This window comes from Episyrphus balteatus, chromosome 3 (genome assembly GCF_945859705.1).
Source record: "Episyrphus balteatus chromosome 3, idEpiBalt1.1, whole genome shotgun sequence".
Taxonomy (NCBI): Eukaryota; Metazoa; Arthropoda; class Insecta; order Diptera; family Syrphidae; genus Episyrphus; species Episyrphus balteatus.
In genome coordinates, this window is record NC_079136.1 from 76,262,626 (window position 1) to 76,286,622 (window position 23,997).

A 23,997-nucleotide genomic window follows, 5' to 3' on the forward strand; every position below is an offset into this window, starting at 1 on the left:
TAAATTGGGGGGCCTTATAGTTCTAATATCCTACCTTTTTTAGCTACAGGAAAACTATCTCTGGTAAATCTTTAAAATAAAAAAGTAAAGTTGCTAAGCTTCCAAATTAAAAAATTGTTGAAATCAGGTTATTTGGTTGGAGAAAGATTTGAAAAAACCAAAAAAGAAAAACTTTTTACCCCTAAGAAGAGGATATGATGGGATGGTTCTATGTAAACATAATTAAATTATGTATCTAATATCTCATTTGATTCTATCTGTCTTTTAACTGATAACAGATATTTTAATTTTGTAAATAAAGAACGAACATATTTTTTTTTATATATAGAATTGGTATTTTCGGTATTCTCTGGCCTTTGAAAAACGCTTAAAAAGCAGTATCAAATATACACTTAAAAACACTCTTATACACTCTATACACCAAAGATAACATTACTATGCTTAATTGTTTCGATTTCGAGTCAGTGATTAATTGAAACAGAAATGAGCTTAAATAATAAATAAAATTTCATTTAAAGTACCTACTAGTTAAAAATCAAATAACTCAAACATACTATGCTTAACTAACGATGTTTAATAGGTACCTATTATCCTTGAATCAAAAAAATACGTATACGACCGAGTCGTCGTGCATTTCATCTATATTGATTTCGGAAAAATATGACATTTAATTTCGGAAGGAATTGGCATTTCCCGGTTCTTAATGAATTTGATTATACAAAATGCATTTAACGTTGTTGTTAAGCTTTAAATCTATTTGTTTCAATAATATTTTAGTTTAGTTTTAAAAAAATTATCGCGCCGAGTTCTTATGATTTACTAACCTGTATATTCATATAAAAAATTGTTTGTAGCGTCTCAATTTTTGGATATAAGCGAAGCTTATTATCACAGAAATTTATTTTTAACACAGCGACTGTGCTACAACTAGAGGAGCATGTTGTGAAAATCACATATATTTGTCAATGTATTAATGAAACAACCATGCACTAGGAATAGGGGTTGCATAGAAGAGAAAATAAAATGTTCTTTTCGTTAAGTGGTTTTGCGCATGTTCATTAACAAAAAAAAAAAAAACATTAATAAACCTATTTTTCACAAGTATAAGGGAAGAAAACATAACGAAACCAATTTCCAATCGATTTTTTCCACTGCTTGGAGAATATTTTAATTTGTCATTTTTTTTTTTTTGCAAGTATCTAGATTCTAGATATGTTTGAATTTTGAGAAAAAAAAATGAAAGTTACAATTTATCGAAAAAAAATAAAATTCTATTGAAATAAAGTGTTCTTCATGAACTTTATGGAGTAACGAACGTAGATGATTATAAATACAGCATGTACATATCCATATTTCAACAATTTCATATTTCTAATACATAATGAGGAAAATGTCACATTTCACTTGACATACAAACTTTATCCTAAATACATACATATATTTAGTATATATGTATTTTTTTTTGTGGTGGGAGTGTTTATTTCATGTGTCAGAGGTGTGTGTCACAGACGTTTATTTGCTCTTTTTTAAGATAAACTTTCTTAGATTTTAACTAAAAACTTTCAATTATTGTTATAATTATAAAATGTTTCATGTAATTACAAATTCGTCAAGTTATTATAACGAGGATATCAGAGTTATTAAAAAAAAAACTGTGTTATATATAAAACTTATCTTAATCGTGTGGATATGAAAAAAATAGGTTTGCCACTTTTGAAAAATAATTATAAGCATGTGGCAATCTTTTTTTTTTTAAAGTAAAAAAGCTATATCACTTTATTCACATAATACAAATAAGCAGGTATATTTTATACCTATGTCAAACAAACGATGGAAAAAATGTTTAATTTTGAAGAACTTCGATCTTCGAAAAGGGCTCAATTTAAAGGTGTAGACCATTTTTAACCCTTTCGGACCCAGCGTTACTCTCATGTAACATTTTTTTTTAAATTCCTAAAAAATATTAAATTAAACAATTTTTTAGGTTACGATTGCTTAATTGAAAGATAATAATGCCTAGTTACTGGATTATTACAAAAAGTTAGTCAAATATCATACTTTTAATTTTTCTTTTACTGAGAAAGGGACTGAAATTCACATTTTTTTTTTTTTTTTTGCAAAAAATTTTTTTTTTATATATGGTCATAATTTTGAAAAAAGGATATTAAAAATGTTAATGCACAAAGTGTTTTGTTTTTTTGCTTAGAAGAAGTAGCATACATTATAGTTTCATAAAAAGTTATTTTCTCAGTTCTCCGACTTTTTTTGGTGGTCATAGGCAGTGCATTTTACTTACATGTAACATGAGAAAAACACATTAGTTTTGCTATTTATTATTTTGGAAAATAACTTTTTGCTATTCATAATTCTTAGTTGTAATGTATTTGACCCGATAATACCGAAAAAACATTTTTTAATATTAATTTTCATAGCTTGGGTTCGAAAAGGTTAAGGTGTGGAGGCCCTTTGGCAACAAAAAAGTGCAGACCCCTCTTTTACCTAATTATGTACAAATTAAAATGAAGATATTGTTGGTCCAGTTAAAAAAATTTACCTATTGCGAATTCAAATAAGAATATCGACAAGATGTCAGCACTGTTGATGAATGTAGAGAGTTTTGTTTTTAAGAAAAACCTTTGATATTGCTGAATTCGAGCACTCGTAAAAAACAGCTTTAAATGCTGTGGAGAATGTGTACCTTGCAAGCTTGCAATTATCTAAAAGGGGCTTTTACCCGGTTTCCGGTCCGATTTTCTGCTTCGTGTGAAATTGTCCCCAGTGTTGTTAAGCATTGAAATCCTTTATTCCATTGATCAAGTTCATTACTTAAAAACTTAGTTGGTAACTAACGTCAAAATTAGTTTGAAGAAACTAATATCGAAAACTTGTCAAAATTGTTTCTAATTGAAAAATGACAGCGTATTCTCCATACAAACATACTTTGGTGTAGGTATCAAATTTCACGATTTTTCGTCAAATAATTTTTGATGTACATAAACATGCAAAAGGCACTTTGCTTTTTGGTAGGTAGTTACAGGTACAGGTTAGAAGGCACTTACAAAAACAATTATTACTATCCGAATTAAACTTAGAAAAAAGTTTGCTTTTAGAAAAAGAATCAAGAACCAAACGAGTCTACAAAAAAAAAATTGGGTGGGAGGGTGATTTTTCGCTGGAGAGAGGGAGGGGTTAAAGGTCATAAAAACACTGAAAAAATTGTTTGTAGAATTAAAAAACTGAGACTTATTCACTTAAACATTCCTTCCTCGAAAAAGCAAGTATCCCTTCGTCAAATCACACCAATAACTTTTCTTAGAGCAAGCTTTTTGACTTGATGTTGATGTCGTTAGATAAAGCATCAAAAAATAACTTAAAAACATGTATCATATATTTATATTCCAACGAAATTTTTTTTCATTGTTTTGATGACCTTCAGTCCCCCTCCCTGTTTCCCACGAAAAAGCAACATTCCACCCAATTTTCCTTTATATTTGATCTTTGATTTTTATTCCAAAACTTTTTGCCAATTTCAATAGGATTATTAATTTTTTTTATTTAATGAGTTTTTGTACTACATATATTTTACCTTTACCTACTATTTTAAAGTTAAAAAAAAAAAAAATAATAAGATAGTTTGAAAGGAAAACTGTAGTAAAAACACTTGTTTATTACTTCTTCAATTGTTTCAAGAAAGAAATCCTATTTAATCGTTTTAAATGGAATATGTTTTGGTTGGAGAATGCAAGAAGTGACTTACTCGGTCCACTTTTATAACCGAGGACACATTTTTTTTAATGAGGTATTTACTTGTAGGAATTCAAATTACATTATGCCTATTCTGGATGCTCCCATTTTTTGGAGGCACTGGGCTGTAGCCCCTGTCTTCAAAAATAGTAACAAACAAAAATTTGGTTGAAAACACAAATAAGTTAATTATCCAAGAACAATTATTCAAAATCCAGTTGGGACCCATTTTCGATAAGACTAAATTGGGCTTTGGCAACATACTCAACTTCATAATCAATTTATTATCTTACAAACAATACCGAGAGACCTTAGAGTAAGTCCACACAAGTTTTAAAAATATTGCTTTGATGCCAAGCCTACAAAAACCACATTGATTCATCTATATTTCGGAATGTTTTTGCGTTGAAGACAATAATTCTAAAATCAATGTAGAACATAGTTAGTTTAAAGTGGTTTGTCGTTTTAAAACATCCTTAATTCCAAGCATCAATTTAAATAAAATAAAAAAAAATTGGCAGCCACTTGGAATCGTAACTACAACTCTTGGGTCACTAGGCGAATGCTTTACCAACGTGCTTACTCACTGTTGGAAATAAGCTAAAATCCGACAAAAATTCAATTTTTTTAACGTTGTTTCAATTTTAATTTAAAGAAGTTTCATGTTAAGCCTGAACTACATCAAAACACAAAGTCAAAAAAGTAAACACGATGTTTTTTCTTGTTCCCCCTAGTAGCTTGTTTGTATATCTCCCTTTCATTTTAAAAAAGTATTCGATTCAAAAAGCTTGAACAAGACCAAGCTTTCAATTTTCACAAATTTTTAAAAACAAATACACTCAAACTATATTTTATATCCTTTCCGTAAGGTAGCTCGTCGATCACATAGTTCCTGTCATTTTGCGAAAAAAAGCTCTTTTGACAAACAATTGAAATTTCAAATACAGTCGATTCCTTATAAGTCGTACTTCCTTTAGGTCAAATTTTTCTCTAACTCAAATTTTTTTAAAGTTTAAATGAAACCGACTGCAGCAGAAAGATTAAAAAGATTCCTCTTAGTCGAATTTCCCTCTAACTCGAACCAATTTTGGTGTCCTGTGACGATTCGACTAAGATGGAGTTGACTGTAATTTGTTTATTTTTCATTTTTTTTTTATTTGAAATTTAAAACTTCAAAAACAAAAGAGCTTTTTTAATTAATTTTTTTCCAATAGATGTCAGGTAAATACAGGGTGTCCCACAGTCACCGCCCCAAACGAAAACCATGGATTCCTGAGGTCATTTTAAGTCGAAAAACTTAAGAGGTAATTTTCTCGTTTTCGTCCCGTTTTCGAGTTACCACGGTTTTTATGATTTTTGTTCCCTTTTCCCTTATCTAGCTTTATCTTTGCCAAACTACGTTTGATTTGAAAAATTTTTTTTACAACCAATCAAGAATTTATTACAGTTTTAGTTTGTCTCAAAACTTTTTTTTCTGCGGACAACCGTTTCTCCACAATTTTGCATCAAACACAATTTTCTTCGTTTTTTAAGTTGTTTTTTACACTTTCATATCATTTAAGTCAAAAAAACACGTTAATGAGTATTAATTTTTTGTGCTTTTTATTAAAGCCCAGTTTATTTTCATAAAAAAAATAAGTTTTATTTCATAAAAAAGGCTACTGAAAGTAATTAAAAAAAAATAAACAAACTGAGTGAATTAAAAAAAAAATAATTTTTAAATAAAAAATTAGTTTAAATGAATTAAAAACTTTTTCTGAGCTATTGTGGTTAAGAAAAGAACAAATAAATAAAGCTCAGAAAAAGTTTTAATTCATTTAAATAAATTTTGTATTTAAAAATTATTTTTTTTTTTAATTCACTCAGTTTGTTTATTTTTTTTAATTAATTTCAGCAGCCTTTTTTATGAAATAAAACTTATTTTTTTTATGAAAATAAACTGGGCTTTAATAAAAAGCACAAAAAATTAATACTCATTAACGTGTTTTTTTGACTTAAATGATATGAAAGTGTAAAAAACAACTTAAAAAACGAAGAAAATTGTGTTTGATGCAAAATTGTGGAGAAACGGTTGTCCGCAGAAAAAAAAGTTTTGAGACAAACTAAAACTGTAATAAATTCTTGATTGGTTGTAAAAAAAATTTTTCAAATCAAACGTAGTTTGGCAAAGATAAAGCTAGATAAGGGAAAAGGGAACAAAAATCATAAAAACCGTGGTAACTCGAAAACGGGACGAAAACGAGAAAATTACCTCTTAAGTTTTTCGACTTAAAATGACCTCAGGAATCCATGGTTTTCGTTTGGGGCGGTGACTGTGGGACACCCTGTATATATGTGATTTTTATATTTTGAGCTTTTTTTTACTTTTTTGTACTTTTTTGACTTTGTGTTTTGATGTAGTTCAGGCTTTAGTTTTTTCATCATTAAAGCTGCTGAAGCGAAACGAAAAATTTTGAAGTCTCCAAAGTTAACAGCGAACATGTTAACAAAAAAATACTATCGATTACTTTAGCCTATAGCAGAGTAAGAATAATAAAACTACAAAAAAAAAAAATTCAAGAAAATTTCAATTCAAGATTTCGTTAACGAAACTTTGTATAGAAAATTTCGTTTCGCTTCAGCTGCATACTAGGCTTAAATCAACGTTGAGCATATTACATTTTACGTTGTGTTTTTTCCCTCTGTGTACATAGAAAGGCTAGATAGCAATTACTCCTACTCTATTGTTAATATAGGGATCCATTACGTGAGCCTTGTTTCCAATCGGGTTGCTAAGCGAGAAGGCGAAGGAGACAAAAATAAGAATTTTAAATCCTATAGAGATTTTTTTTTCAGGAAAAATTTCTAGACTAGATAACATAATCGACATTATCAACAGATTAACTCAAAAACTTTATTAGTTTGGGGCATCGCACAGTGGGTACCACCATAGGTCAAAAATAAAAAAAAGTAAATGTCAGTTTTTTTTAAATCCAATGATTAAACAACGTTCTACAATCTCCCATCGAACCAAAACCAAAAAAAGTTTGACGGTTACCCTTTTTTTCATTTCTTAATAGCCATTCAAAGTCGGTATATAAAAAAAAGGTACAGTTTTTTTTTATCGCTGCAGTTATAAGGTGTGAACTTGCGATAGTGATAGCGGGTGTTAAAAAATTGTGAACAGTATTAAATTGTTATGGATATTAAACGAGAAGGTTAATACTTTCTAAAAACATAAATTATATTGTTAAATAACATTAAGGCTAATTGTAATGGGGCTCGTTAGCGAAGCAATTTTAATCATTTTTATTTAGCTCAATTTTCATTAAATTAGAGATTTAGTTGGTTTGCCTTCGAGTGCCCTCTACAATTAATGTTCTCAAATGAAGAAAACCGTCCTACCTTTCGAAATAATAGCGGCGTTTTTTCCCCTTTGTTCCCCTTTTCGAGTAATACGAGTTTAAATGACGATACACGGAGAAAAAAAAATTACAACGTAAAACTTAAAAAAATTACTTTTTGGCACTATTATTTTTATAAAAGACTGAACTAGAGGGTAAGGGTAAAGTGCTCCACTGACAGTCAGGTCCATTTCCGGCATTAACTATTTTTTTATATTTTCAAAAAAAAAAAAAATTGTTTTACCTTCTTTTTATTTTTCTTGAAAATAACAAAAATTTAAAAAAAAACTGACTTGATGCATTTTTTTGCAATAATAAATAATATAAAATGATAATACAGGCGTTTTATTATAAAAAAAATGGTCATTATATTTTTGACCGCACTTTGTATGGGAGGGTACCCACTGTGCATCGCTTCCCTTACGATACTTTCCCCCAGTGTGCGACAGTAAACTATAATTCTAGATACGATTTCCACCCCATATCACCTTGAACAAGGACTTGTTGTAATCTGCTCCAGCAATGTTTAAAGTTTTTAAAATTTATTAAGATTATAATTAGTTGGTCAGCGAAATCGGTTAAGACCTTAAAACTCCGACGTCACCAAAAAACCATTCTGTAATGTGAAACCTCAAAACTTTTTATCAGTCAGCGGGAGGTACCTATGTGTCTTGTGTCATCCTTATCGTACCCATTAATGCGTTGAAAACATGTTTGGTTGACGATCACACGACAAAACACCCTTAGGACTGATTTTGTTGAAATTCTATAAATTTATTTTATGGGTTAGCATTTAAATTTAAACTAAAAACAGCTTCGTCTAATGAGTTAATTTTTCCCACAGTCGCTTCTTATTTCATAGACCAACTTCCTGTATCCTGTTCCTACTATACCTCGATTTCTTTCACCCCTATGTGTACATACGGTTCTTATGCAGTTGTAAAACGCGACACTTGGTGCGAGCGAAATTATTGTTGATGAGGTAAACTCATCTAAATAAATAAATAAATAAATTCCGAGCTGCTGTTGCTATTTGGATTTGTTTTTGCAAACTTTTTTTTTCTAGCTACTTTCTCCTGTTTCTGATTAAGTAAAAATTTCTTTCAGAAAACTTTTTACGCACCTTATTTCTTATCCCATGTTGTACCACTGTGCGTGGGGCCTTTTGGCTTTTTAGTTGAATTTGAAAAACATATTGACAAAAGTATATGTTGTTGAATTTATAGCTTTCCTTTCCATCGTTCCCTGTTTTTTTTTTTTTGATTTATTCTCTTGTTAAAGCTTTTTTTAATTTTCTTGTTTGGTCAGACTGAGTTTTTGACAATATACAATAGTATCTTACTATTTTTTTTGTATTGATTTTGCAAATTCCTTGAAGTTCCCAGTAATACCTTTTCTATAACCTGGAGAAAATAATGCGGATTGCTATTATTTCGCTCATTTATATAGATACATGCACATCATTGAAACATTATTTTCAACATCTTCAACAATATAACTAGAAAAATGTTTGAAAATTCTTTTAGCTAGAGAGAATCTTTATCTTATGGAGAAAGTGGGTTACATCTCTATTCCAGTGAAAATTTCAACCCTCGTTCAATTATTGTAAATACAAATAACCGCTCCCTCTTATTCATAAATATTCTGATACTTACTCCTGTATGTTTGTGTGTATGTGTGTGTGTGTGAATACCTCATACCCTTATATTATTTCTGTACGCACATACATCCATGAAATTTTCACCCCTTTTATGTATGTCTTTTGTACTTTGTACGAACAAAAAAAAAAAAAACTCCTTACGAAGAAGATAGTGTATACGTGTATAATATCGTTAAACCAGTGTGCCCAACTTTACTTTAGGTATCTGGTTTCAGGAGCTTTAAAAAAAAAAAAATAAAGGAATATTGTCGCTGAACAAGTTTCTTCCTTTATTTTTTATATATATGTATGTATGTATGTATATCTACATAAATAATGCTATGTCGACCCAGGAACTTAAACACAATGTGAACACCCTCAAAGTTCATAGTGTATGGCATGGTGGAGGCATATTCCATTCCAACCAGCAGCAGCAGCAGCAGCATTACAAACTTGTATATGTGCACTTGAGTTAAATTTTTATTTAACGAAACGAAACGAGAATCCTGCTTTGGTTTTTCGTTAGGAAAATTTTCACCATCAATTGAAATGCAGATGGGGTCTTTCAGTCAGCTTTTGATATTCGTCGGATGTAAGAGGTTTCCTTGATGTCGTCGACTTGCTTGAAAAAAATATCCTCTTTCATATCGGTATATACCTACTTATATTAATTTTTTTCGGATACGGGATATAGATAATTTTTTTTTTTTTTTCAAACGCGCTTTATTATAATTTAGTTTCTATAAAATTATAGTTTTCGCTTTTAGTGAAAAAATAATTATCATCAACAAATAAAATAGAGAGCCAGTGATATTGTCCTGTCACAGCAGTATGAAATTTTAAAAGTTTACTGCTGTACCGGGACATTAACATTGTTTTTCTACACAATATCATCATCAAAAAAAAAACATGGATTATGGATTATTTATATGAAAAACTCATCATTTCCTGCTAATAAAAAATATAAATTTTCTTAAAAAAAAAAAAAATATTGAAAAACGAACACCAGTACCTACCTATTTCTTCATACAAAGGAGGAACAATATGGAATTTGAATATAAAAAAAAGAAACACACCTTATGTGATTTTACATCGTGAAAAGTTTTTTTTTTGTCGAAAGCTTAAGAAGACAATATGAGAAATTGAAACAAAAAAAAAAAAAAATTATATATTTAAAATCACTGTAGTTTTGAAAAAGAAGAAACAATTTTTCAAAAAAAGAACAAAAACACTATTATTCTTAAAATTTTCAAAGAAAATAATAGTGTTTTAGGTAGGTATAGAGTATTTATATATCTATTTTTTTGATTTAAGTTTTTGAAATACCTATAAGGAATTTTAGAATATTTTCTTTGTATATGTAAAAGTTCAAAAATGACGTTGCTTAGTCTTTTTTTCTTTGAAAATTGATATTAATTTCAATTAAATATTCATAAATAAAAATTCGTAAAGCAAGTTCAATAAAAAAAAAAAATGAATTCAAAGTTTCAACAAGTCTTCTTTTTGATTCATATAATAAAAAAAACTATGTGCTTTATGCTTTCATGCCGTTTTTAAACTTATGTAATCCTTTTTTTTTATAAATAATTTATTTGCAAAATATAATGGTTTTCATTTATATAAAAAAAAAAATTAAGAAATGTAGACTCATTTTTTTGCAAAAAAAAAGAAGAAAATTCAATATGCCACTCCCTTAAATCGACTGTACAACAAGCACATCTCCTGTTCCAGTTCACCAATCGCACCACCATCACCACCACCACCACCCACTTTTCTTCCACTCCTCTCCACCCCACCCCATGTTATAATATAGCTTTTAGGTCCATAAAAGAAAATAAGAAAACACACAAAAGGTATGGAGTGGGTAATGAAAAGAAAAAGAATATTTCATAGAAACAATTACCGGACTCTCCTCAGCCAAAAGGTGGCTCCAAGGGATGAATTTTATGTGATATATATACCTATATAATACCTAATGGAACTCTCGTATATACATATAAAGTAAAAAAAAAATAAATAAATGAAATATATAGGGGATGAATGATTTCACATGAGAATTTATAGTTTGAAAATTCTAATTTCTAAAAAGGATAACAGTGAGCTTTGAAAGAAAGATACATACAAAACTGTGAGAAGGGACAGCAGACGAGAGATATAATTTTTAACAAAATTTGTTTGAAATTCGATTACATTTAAAATAATTTTGAACCAAACAAAAAAAAAAACTTAAAAAATCTAAAAGTGTGTTTTTCAAGTAAAACTATCTGCAGTATAATTTTTTTTATACGAACCAAGATCAATAAACCGAGAAACTAATACAATATATCAAAATTTTTTTGCAAAGTTGGATTTAACTTCTATTTTTATCGGCAGCTGCGTACTAATTGTTTTTGTAAAAAAAAACGTTTTTTTCACCCTCTATTTAAATTTTGGGGGTGTAGTGGAATTTTTTCATTACCGTTTCAGTGTGACAAGTCCTTAAAAAACCATTAGATAAATTATTCACTCGAATATATACTTTTTTAGTGTTGCATAGTTATTATGTGAGTATTATGTATGTTGTCTACTTATATGTTTGGAAATATAAATAAAGTTAAATATGAAAATATCAATTTTATTATTATAGACACCAAATAAGAAAATCAGCTAATGTTCGATATTTATCAATCACTCACTTCCTGTAGAGTCGTTTGGTGTAAGTGTGAGCACTTTTGAAATTAAAGAAGAATAACAAGTAAAATAAAGAATGTACATCAATTGATTTATTGGAGATACATGTTTTGACTCCTTAATTTCATAATTAAGGTATATAAAATTAATTATATTTTTTTAAGAAAACCAAAAACAGATCATATTGCCTACACTTGCCCCTGTCAAGAGGTAAGTGTGCACACAGCGCAGGGTGTACGGTAAGTGTGCGCAGGTATTTGCACTTGTTTTTGCTTAGTGAACTTATTGAATATCATTCCGTGAAAAGCATTGATTACACTTGTCGGCAACGGACCAAACCCTACTTTTCGAGAGGAATTGTGTGTGCTGAGTCCGAATCCGAAGTCAAAATTTTCCTGGCACGTCACTTTTTTGAAATAATTGAATATTAATAGGTCAAAAACGCGTGTTTTTGGGTACATTTGACATCGAATTACATCACCGTTAATTTTTTTTTTTTTGTAAAACTACTTATGCAATCTCAAAACGCCATATCAACAGGCCTAAAGGTATTTATATTTTTTCAAAATTATTTTTTTTTCTCAAAGATATTGAAAAAAGAAATATATGATAGATATCTCAAAATCTTGATTATTTTTTTCAAAGTAATGAATGGTTTTTTGAATCAAATTCCATCTTGCGTCTTCTGATTTGGACTTATAAAGAGCAACATATTACGGAAAATATATATTTTTGACTAAACATAAAAAAAACTCAATTAAAAATTAATTTTTGAAGCTTTATAGCCAAAAATAGTGATAAGTATAGCTCAAAAACTAGACGTGATAGAAAAAATCTGTAAACAGTTTTGAATTCAGCACACTAAAGTCAATCAAAATCACCTTATAAAGTTCTTGCTCCCGACTTTTTTAGTTTTTTGCCGACCAGTGTTATTGGAAAGGGAATACCCGAATTCCCTATTCTCTTTACCATATTCTACTTTACAGTTATTTGGTTTACACGTCCAAGAAATGAGTGTTTCTTGGCAAATAATGTCGATAATGGCAAATGGATGGATTTAGTAGGTATTGATAGGTCCGAACACTGCAGATATTAACAAATACATACGAATCTTGTATCCTCTTATAAATGAAAATTCTAAACTGTACAAAGTTAACAAGTTAATACTATAGAAATCATTTTTTAACCATCTTTACTTTACGGGGCTCCTGCTTAGTACAATTGAGCGAAAACTTATAAAAATGAGTTTCAAATATGCCAAAACAAAGTTTTAAAAACAATGCTTTGTATAACATGACTTTTTCTAATACCTACATAATTGCAATGAATATTTCCTGTGCAAAGTTTGATCACAATCGTTCGAATCGTTTTCGAGAAAATTGCAAAAACTTAAAAAAAACATTGTGTGGGAGATACAGTGGCGGATCTAGGGTTGCTGGCGCCCCACTTTTTTTTAATTAAGTTTAGCTAGATTGTCACTTTTTTTAAATTAAGTTTAGCTAGATTGGCAAAATTGCACACTGTGCACGGTGAAAAGTATCCGCCCCTTATAGCAAATTATCATGCCGACAAATGTGTTTTATATGGCTCTAACCATGAAATTAATAAAAATATTCTTTTTGGAGTGAGATTAAGAGTTTCTCTCTTTTTATTGACTCTTTTCAGAAGATAAATGCGGCATCTTTGAAATCGTCAAACAATTCCTTTCCATTTAAATGAATAGTTTTCTATTCAAAATTTCATTATTGTCGTCGAGATATTCTTTGAAGTCGAAGATAAATCCGAAGCGCTCATTCAACACTTTCAAGCTAGGAAAGCGTGTAGAAACTTCGATCGAAAAGCGTTTTGTTTCACCATTGGCATTTTACGTTTTCAATTGACTCAAATTCGTTTTCAGAATATCAAAGAAAAAATGAACATAAAATGAAATATAATCTAATAATTAACACAAAAAGCATTAAGTACGCTGATAAAATACTGCAAAAGAAGAACTCTATTTCAAGTCAAGTCGATTAAAACCTCGAATTTTTTTCGACACGAAACGAATATTCGAGCAAGTAAAAAACAGACTGACACTTTTATACAAAAACAACAAAACGTAGGTACTTAATTTATTTTAGAGGACACGATGCAACTAAAACCGGTATGTTAAATAGAGACATTTTACTATAAAACAAATGGAAAATAATCAGAACGGGACAGGCTGAAAATTTAAAGTTAGTTTCTTTTATATTTTAATGAAACCAAATCTCAGTTTTCCTTTTGTAGAACCAAAGTTTTTGAGGTTTGTTAATTTTTTTGTCAAAAAATCTCAATATTCGATTTTTAAACTAACACGACCAAAAATGTATTTTGTTGAATTTAAACAAAAATACACATGTAAACGCTTCAAAAATGGCTACCGACGTTCTTATCTATTGTCGAAAAGTGTCAACGCAGAAATTGTACGCCACAACGGTAAAGCCGTTTTTAAATGAAAAACAAACAGCAAGAAAAAATTAGCATTTGCTTAAAACGAACAAGACAAGGAATTGGAATTTTGATAATCTGTTATTTTTGCGGAGAAAAAAACCACAGGTAAAATCAAAGGGAAAAATTGATGTTTTTTAAAATAATAATTCTCAACCTTTTTTTTTCAATTCGATTTGTACTGTTTTCGTTTTAAAATTACATGAATTATACTTTTTCGAAGATAAGATAGTGCAAATGTGACGTAGTTTTTTTTTAGATACATAAATAAGTTGTTTTAACAGGAATGGAATCCTTTCAAAATAATCCGAAACACCTATGGAGCAAAATCATAGGTAAAATTATGATGAATCATGTTTATTTTTAATGATTTTACCTTGTTTTTTTTTTTCTGTGTGAATGTGTTTGGATCTAACGGCCCAGGGGCCTATTTCACTGCTTACTACATCAGTTACATCAGCTACATCAAAGACTTAACATGAATTAGTGCGGCGTGCGGACTGTTGAACTTCTCCAATTTAGACCATAACAAGTATTTCTCGACATTCAATCCGACTCAACTATTGATTTTTAAGGGCACTGATTTAGTAAGCTCTGAAACAGGCCCCAGGTAAAGTTTGGCGCAAAGTTAATACTGAGCTGTACAAAGAAAACCTTTTACCGACTGTAAAATATGGTGTAGGTTGTCATAGTGAAGGGCTATAATATGTTCTACTAGTCTAAGAGCCAGCGACCTAAAGTTTGCAGGTAATTGCTTAGTATTCACCCCTATGAAATATGTTTAAGGACATCCCCAGGCATGTTACTGCAAAAAAAAAAGTCTCGTGAGACGTGGCAAAAACGGTCTGCCAAGCACTTGAATGTGAAAAAAATATTAAATTAAGAACTCGACCTTAAAACAAAAAAAAAATATTTAAAGAGAACGGCAACACTTACAAAACTAAACGATACCTTTTTTTAAAGGTAAAAAGTTATACTACTTTTTGGTTTTTATATAAATGTTTTTTGATGAATAGTTTTTGAAACAAAAAATTTCAAACACAAAATTTTGAAAAAAAATTCAAAAAAAGTTCAAACAGTTTTTTTTTTTCATAAAATTTACCCAATCAAGTATTATTTTTTTTTTGTTTTAATTTCTCTTATATATTTTGAGTCAAACACCGAAAACTAAAAGTCAAAATCTCTTTTACTTTTCGAGAAAACTGAAAATTACCAAACCTTCTATTTTTTCACCAACGCCAAAATTACGGCTATTAATTATGTCTTTCAGAAAGGAAGTAAGATGTTCACGGGTTTTATTGCAGGAATCGTTCAATGGGTTATAAAAAAGATAAAACCGCGGAGTGCTATTAAATGAGAGGGTGGGAACTGGAGATAGGGGTGCAAAAGCCCCCATTTTGGTTTTTTCAATATATCTCGTAAACAAAGCATAATTTTGAGATATTGTTCTTAATAAGTTTTGTAGAGAATAAAATTTCCTATAATAATAATGTTTTTTAAAAATTTATAAAAAAAATTTTCTTAACAAAACAGTCAAAACAAACAAAAAAAAAATCAAACAAAATCAATTTTTTTCTTTTTTTTACTTTTTTGGTTGTGTCTCTTATTTGGGCTGAGATAGACATTAACATTGCTCTAATAAAACATAGAAGATTAAATTTTCTTTGAAATGCTGGTCTCATCAAATTTTTTCATTGAAAATTAACCAAAATATGGCCATTTGAACATATCTTTTTTTCGCAGATTTAGTTTTTCTCAAGTAAAAAAGAAAAATTTGAGGGGAAAGTACTATAACTTAGCAACCAAGAATTGATAGCGGTTTTTTGTAGAAGGGTTAAATACAATCATTTTTTACTATGGGAGGGGGTGTCTATCTTCCCCCGTTTAGGCGGAAGGGGTTATTAAAAAAAAGAAAAATACTTAAAATCAAAAAAATTTATTAAAAAACAACGGTAACACTTACAGTTATGAACGATACTTTTTTCAAAAGCTAAAATTATACACTTAATTTAAATTTTTAAGTTAAGTTATTTAAATCAGTTGTTTTCAAAATAAATGAATGAGCCTGGTAAAGAAAGTAGTTTTTGCATTTTTTAATTTTTTAAGGAAAACAAGAAGGCATAGGAACATAATGATTTTCAGTTTTTGATAAGAAATCAATTGAGGTTGTTTACTTTATGGATAAACTTCGTATTGAAACCCAAAGTCATTCTTAAAATAGTAATCAACGTGTTTTTTAAACTTTTTTTTCTAAAATTTTGACTTTGAAATCGTTTATTTCGAAATAGTCGGTTTAAATAACTTAACTTAAAAATTTAAATTTAGTGTATAATGTTAGCTTTTGAAAAAAGTATCGTTCATAACTGTAAGTGTTACCGTTGTTTTTTAATTAATTTTTTTGATTTTAAGTATTTTTCTTTTTTTTAATAACCCCTTCCGCCTAAACGGGGGAAGATAGACACCCCCTCCCATAGTAAAAAATGATTGTATTTAACCCTTCTACAAAAAACCGCTATCAATTCTTGGTTGCTAAGTTATAGTACTTTCCCCTCAAATTTTTCTTTTTTACTTGAGAAAAACTGAATCTGCGAAAAAAAGATAGGTTCAAATGGCCATATTTTGGTTAATTTTCAATGAAAAAATTTGATGAGACCAGCATTTCAAAGAAAATTTAATCTTCTATGTTTTATTAGAGCAATGTTAATGTCTATCTCAGCCCAAATAAGAGACACAACCAAAAAAGTAAAAAAAAGAAAAAAATTGATTTTGTTTGATTTTTTTTTTGTTTGTTTTGACTGTTTTGTTAAGAAAATTTTTTTTATAAATTTTTAAAAAACATTATTATTATAGCAAATTTTATTCTCTACAAAACTTATTAAGAACAATATCTCAAAATTATGCTTTGTTTACGAGATATATTGAAAAAACCAAAATGGGGGCTTTTGCACCCCTATCTCCAGTTCCCACCCTCTCATTTAATAGCACTCCGCGGTTTTATCTTTTTTATAACCCATTGAACGATTCCTGCAATAAAACCCGTGAACATCTTACTTCCTTTCTGAAAGACATAATTAATAGCCGTAATTTTGGCGTTGGTGAAAAAATAGAAGGTTTGGTAATTTTCAGTTTTCTCGAAAAGTAAAAGAGATTTTGACTTTTAGTTTTCGGTGTTTGACTCAAAATATATAAGAGAAATTAAAACAAAAAAAAAATAATACTTGATTGGGTAAATTTTATTAAAAAAAAAAACTGTTTGAACTTTTTTTGAATTTTTTTTCAAAATTTTGTGTTTGAAATTTTTTGTTTCAAAAACTATTCATCAAAAAACATTTATATAAAAACCAAAAAGTAGTATAACTTTTTACCTTTAAAAAAAGGTATCGTTTAGTTTTGTAAGTGTTGCCGTTCTCTTTAAATATTTTTTTTTTTGATTTAAGGTCGAGTTCTTAATTTAAAATTTTTTTCACATTCAAGTGCTTGGCAGACCGTTTTTGCCACGTCTCACGAGACTTTTTTTTTTGCAGTAACATGCCTGGGGATGTCCTTAAACATATTTCATAGGGGTGAATACTAAGCAATTACCTGCAAACTTTAGGTCGCTGGCTCTCGGTCTATACGTGGGAGTTGGCAGTTTAGTCTTTATAGACGAAATTATGAGTCAATTTGAATGTTTGAATATTCTAAAGCAAAATTTACAATAAAGTGCTGCAAAATTGGTATTTGGAAGTAATTTTCAATTTTAAAACAATACAGGAATGGCTGCTTACAAATTGCCCCAAAAGTAATCGAAACACCACCTCAGACTCCGGATTTAAGTCCGGTTAATTTATGGTTAGTTCTCAAACGTGCGGTGTGGTAAGAAAACATATCATAAGCAACAAACCTGGCCTAAAGAAGGTACTACTAGAAGAATGGGAAAAAATAAGGGAAGCAACGACGCAAAACTAATCAAACAGAAGGGTTAACCAAAAAAATGTTGAAAGAAGCTAAAACTGTATTGTTCAAGTGTGTGCTCTATACTGAGTTTTGTTTATTTTTTTATAACGAAAGAATATTATGTATTGTGTTTAATTTTGTTCTTGTTACCAATGGATAGAAAAATAAATTGAGTTTTTTTTTTATTTTTAACATATTTTATGTGTTTCTATTCATTTTTCCACATTCTATCTAAGAGAAAAGCTGTTTATCCCAACTATTTTGTGACTCACAGTAATGTATGTAAGCACCGGCGGATCCAGGGGGGGGGGGGGCACGGGGACACGTGCCCCCCCCCCCCCCCCTTCAGAACTGGTTCATACTTAAATCAAATTATACGAGTTGTTAAAATATATGAATAATAACAGAAAGAACTTGAGTGAAACTCTTGTCTATTTCTGGCTGAAAATGCGAATTTTATTGTTTGTTGCTCCACCTCACAAATAAATAAATCACTATTTGTTGGGTAAACACGATTTTTTTTCGATTTAAAAAAAAAAAAATTTTCTAAGTGTTTTTTTTTTTTTTAACTTCAAAGTGATTTTGGTGAAAAATTTTAATACAATTAAGGTATGAATTGTATTCTAAAAAAAAATTTAATTGTTTATGCAACTCTCTTTTTTCATAAGGAGGGGTTGAAATAGGGTAGAGTTGCTAGTAGCCGGCCACTTAAGGATTTTGTCTCATAAAATCAAGCACAGAAACGTCAAATATCAACATTTTCGAACAATTCTTGAAATAAAATGTACTTTATTTGTTAATAATAGTTCCCAAAAATGTTTTATTTAAGTTTTTGTATAAAAAAAAGTCCGATTCTCCTAAATCCGTCCTTTGTTTCCTATTTTCGGCCATCTAGTATCCCATTTCCGGCCACTGACTTTATTAGGTCAAGCTCAAATAAATTGAATGTTTTTCATTAAAATGTTTGTGTTTTAAGAATTTAGAAACAATTTTGATTGTTAATAAGTTATAACATCGAATGATTCAAAAATGTATATATTTTCCCCCATTTTTTAAACTTTTATCAATAAAAGGGGGCCGAATACAGGAAACTCTTGAATTTCAAAGCTTTTTTTTGTGTTCTATCACCGGCCCCCCTTATAATTACCAAAATTCACATTTTTTCCTATTTAAAACTTATTTTATTTAAAGAATAATATATATTTAATAAGAAAAACAATATTTCAAAGCATTAGCTCTGAAATTGTTTCCACAAAACACTAATTACGATAGTAGGTTTCGGCAGTAAAATTACAAAAAAACCATACCCGATTGGATCACTTCACAAAAAGTTATTTTTTCTAAGAAAACTGAATAACAAGAATAATAAGAATAATGTAATTTTAGGAGAGACATTTCAAAGAACAGCATAAGAGCAAAAATTTGGAATAAATCCTACTAAATCACTAGTTATAACGATTTTTCTAAAAGGTGGCCGGCTACTGAAGGGCCGGAATTAGGCAACTCTACCCTACATCCTTAAAATTTTTTTTTAGATTAGTGTTTTTAAAATAGCGCAACCCGCCACAACATTGCATAACCTATATATTATTGAACTGCTGGATATGTAAAACAATCTTGCATTTCAAGAGTTTGCCCAAGTTTGCACCCCTGAATATAAAGACCCCTTGAAAAAAAGCGACCCTTACTTATAGACTTTTATAAATATTATGTTATTGAGAAAATTTCTCCAGGGATACCTTTATCCTTATATGTAAAGAAATAGTGTTCCAAATTTCAAAAGAATCGGTGCAGTAGTTTTGAAGTTATGAGGGGCACCGGCATGAAAACATTAGTTGTGGGGAGAACGATTTAAAGTTTTGAACCCTGGACTAAAACGTTCGTAAGCGAAGTATTAAAATACTCATAACTTGGTCAATTTGGCTCCAATAGACCTACAATTTGAACACAATATTCTTGAGATATAAAAAAATTGTATTGCAAATAAAAACAACAAAACTGGGTATCCCAGGAAAAAAGTACCTATGTTTCAGTTTTTTTTTTTTACTCTTAGGAACTTTAATATTTTTTATTAGAATGAAGTCTTTAGTATTTGACTAAAAACTACGAGGTCATTAAAAAATGGTATAAATATGTCCATAATATTGCAAAATTTTATACAAAATCAATTAAAAAACGAAAACATTTTTTTTCTACATTTCATCTTTAAAACCTAATTTCTCAAAAACTATTTAATGAAACAACTTGACTCAAAAAATAAAATAAGTAACTAACTATAAGAAAAGTTAAAGCACAGGGTTGTACGTGCATTTTATGATTTTTAATATTTTTTTTCTCCCGGCTAATCGGGAGGTAAATGGGTAAGCACTTAAGTGGCTTTTACTGTACCAAGAAAATGAAAATTTTTCCTTCCTTGTGGAAAATGTGCCCAAATATTTTTGGCCAGGTTTTAGACTAAAAAACAGCACTGTGCGTCGTTAAAATTCGTTGCTTGTCAGTCAGTCGTATGATACTTCACTTTATTTCTAACTGTTATCGCTGATTTTTTCAATCCGTTCCTTGTGCCCCCCCTTACTTATGTTACTGGCAGCTTACAAAAATAAGAAATTTATAACCTAATAGATAAGAGTTGAGAAAAATAGTCAGAGAAAGGAAAAAAATGTAACAGGCTGATTTTTGGAATGCAGGTTGGTATTGCAGTGTTTTTATGTTCTGCAAACTTGTAATTTATAACTAAAATTGTCATATAATGCTTTTTGTATTACCCATCAATTAGATATTATAACACTTCAAATTTCAAATCGATAAATCGTAGTTGAGTGCGACTTCAAGCGGTGCGGGTCACCGCTGCTTAAATGCATAAATGCTAAACGTGAATTGGGAAGTGTAGAAATTAACATTAATTTGTGTAATCAAACGCGAACAGTGAAATGGAATCCCTCTTCAATTCTCCAGTCTCCATTTCTTTCATATTGGAGCAAGAAATTGACAAAAAGATTCTTTTAAAAAAGGAGCGACCCAATATTGAGGCTTTGAGTTAGCAGCTCAAATGTAATAATCGCGAGTATATTTTGTTTAGACATGAAAAAAAAAGCAAGGAACTTGATTTGAAATCTATTGTCTACATTGGATGTGACGACACTCTATCAAATATTTTTTGGAAAGGAAGTGTTATATCTTGAATGGAAAAGCAGTGGACGGATCAACTCCGGGACCTCGCGAGTATTCTGGCCTGATAGGCAAGGCACTAATTGATTGTGAAAATACCACTGTTGCTCAATTTCACCTGTTATGGGCAAAGATCCTTGGCCAGAATCGCACATAACTTTAAACCATTTCAGTTCACTACACTTTTGTTTCAAAGTTAAACAAGCCATAAAAAACAAATCCTCCAGATGTATTTATACGGCCCTAGCGAGGTAATCCGTCGGAGCGGAATTCTCCGATTTCATATTAAATATGCTTCAAGGTGTGTTTCCGACAGGTAAAAACTGTCCGATTTGGATGAAATAGTACAACGCTCCGACGGATTACATCGCTAGGGCCGATTTTTTTTTTTATCAAATAACCATTTGTCTGGACTAATATAAGTTATTACTCTTATCCTAAACCGGCAAACGGGCCGGAAATTGAAAATTTCGTAGTTCTTTTGTATAAACCGAAAAATATCATGTTTTTAAAAAGCAAACTCAAACAAAAATATCATTACATATTTGGTTCTAAGATCTGGTATACACTTATTTAAAAATTTCTTACCAAGCCAAAGTATATGTCATTGCATCCATATTCATTGTGTTTACTGGAGATACATACCTGAAATTAAAATAAAAACAAATATTATTTTAAATTCTAAGTGTTGAGTGCTCAAATGTTCAGTTAGGTTCAAACAGAATACAAAATAGTACAATCCTAATTTTAATTTATCGTCAATAATAGCTGGGTTTTATTTTCCTCGTGATCCGGATCAGATGATTTATTTATTTGCGAAACAATAACAAAATAAAATCCTGCTTTTGTTGTAAAGCTAATAAAAACAATGATCTGAGCCGGATCACGAGAAAAATAAAACACAGCTAATAAAAAAAGTTAAACAAAGCGTTCCCCAAAAAAGCGGAGATGTTTTTAAAAACGACTGCAGGGGTCTAGAATTGTGTAAACTTTCATGATTGGTGTGGTTCGGTGTTCAAGAAAATATCCTACTGAGCAGCTACACAGGTTGCGGGAAATTGAGGAACCATAACCAAAATGCTCGTAGTTCACAAAAGGTTCCACACTTAAAAAAGAAAACACATAGCCAAAAGAATGAAGTTTGCGTGAAATCATTTAGGAAGATCTTTTTAAAAGTGGAAGAGTATTCTCTGGACTGATGAGAGCAAGGGGTTTATTTATGGTGTTAACGGGTCTCGGCACTTTGTGAGATAAAAGATGACCACCGAACACGGAATTTAGCCCTAGAAAAACCACAAAAACCATTAAACATGGAGGATGCAGTATTATAATGGTTTGGGGAAGCTTCTTCGATTATTTAACCGTAATCAAGGGCTCATTGTCTCTCATTGTAAGCTTGGTTCAAATTTTGTTATCACCAAAAATAGCCGTTATAATGGGCATACTCATCAAGTCTCTCAATCAATGATTAAATTAAGTCTTTAATTCGCAATAGTGGTAAAAATACATGTTTTAATAATGTCACCAAAACTGCACAAAGATTTTTTAGTTTTCCATCTTGAAAAATTATCCGAGATATGACTACCTACGGAGAAAGAAGTAATACAATCAATTTTATTTGAGAAGTGTAATTCAATTATAAAGACTCCAGTTATAGTGACAAAAATTGCATCAAACATCTAAGAAATATGGTGAAAACAATAATACCCGTAGTTTAAAATTCAACAATTTAAAGAGGTAGTCACTGGAAAGCAGGTATTCAAGCCTTTTAATAACAAAGTACGCAAAAAAAAAAAAAACATTTTTGGTCGATGGCAGATAAATTCAAAAAGGATGCTTCAAAAAACATATTTATTATTCTTTGCAGATGAAAAAATGTTTACGCTTGCAAATGTGATAAATGATCCAAAATTCCTGCGAACGAGATAGATTTTTTTGTTGATCAAAAACCTTCTAGGCTAATGGTTCTCGGAAATGTTAGTAAAATAAATTGCACGACTGGGGTCGCACGTACTTGCTCTTATGCTTAAAGTAACTATAATGTTAAAGCTTTTTATTCAAGAAATTTAAAATTTGATATTTTGAAGAAATTTCATAAGTAGTATAAAAAAATTAAATCTGTTTTTATAATTAATAAAACACCGTTTTAAAATATCTTAAAAAAAAAAACAAATATGCCATTTTATTTCTCGTATAAAAAGGTATTTTTAGAAAAAAAATTTTTAAAAATTGTAGGAGCCGTTTTTTTAAAAAATAATTTTTTATATGTATATAAAATTTTTTTAACATTTTTCAAAAAAAAAGTTGGTATGCCATTTTGAAGAAATAATTAATTTACACATAAAAACTAAATTTCAAAATTTTTCATTGATCCGTTTTCAAAAAATTGATTTTTCAAAAAAAAATTTTGAAATATTTTTTAAAAAACCAAAAATGCGTTTTTTGAAAATTTTCTAAAATTTTAATATTATCTTTACTTACACACTTTTGTATACAAATTTTCATTTAAATCAGGTTAATTTTGTACGAGATATTCAGAAACGAAAAAAACCGTTCTATGACAGGTACCGTTAATAACGGTACAAAAAATATTTTTTTTATTTAAAAAGTTGGCCCTTATGTGTAATACTACACACAAAAATTTTAATCAAAATCGTTAGAGCCGTTTTTGAAAAAAATTACCTTTTCTATTTCCGTTATATGGCAGGTACCGTTAGTTTTGGTGATAAAAAAAAATTTCAATTTCCCCTCTAGGGAATCACCAAAAACTGCTAACTACCAAGTTTGAAGAAAATCACTTCACTCGTTTAGGCTGCAGCTCCAGATAGAGACAGACACACAGACAGACAGAATTGCCGGACCCACTTTTTTGGCATTCTCCATCATCGTAATGTCATGTAAAATTGTTATCTCGAGTTCGATTTTTTTTACGAATCCTAAACTTGCCCTATAGTACCTATATCGCAAGTAAAAATTAATTGACAAAAT

At 29.7% G+C, this 23,997-nt stretch overlaps 1 protein-coding gene across 13 annotated transcripts in view; it reads right to left on the bottom strand.

Moving 5' to 3' along the window:
* Positions 1-23,997, bottom strand: part of LOC129916489 (RNA-binding protein Musashi homolog Rbp6) — an 80,949-nt gene that overhangs the window by 30,399 nt on the left and 26,553 nt on the right. For 8 of the 13 annotated variants that reach the window (XR_008772464.1, XR_008772465.1, XR_008772462.1 and 5 more), the window contains one exon: positions 21,598-21,654. The exons of the other annotated variants lie outside the window; for them this stretch is intronic. Coding sequence is in view for 2 of the 8 variants with exons in the window: in XM_055996482.1 (XP_055852457.1) it covers positions 21,598-21,654 (57 nt within the window). In the remaining 6 variants the exon portion in view is untranslated. The remainder of the gene's footprint in view (positions 1-21,597; positions 21,655-23,997) is intronic. 13 annotated transcript variants of the gene reach the window in all.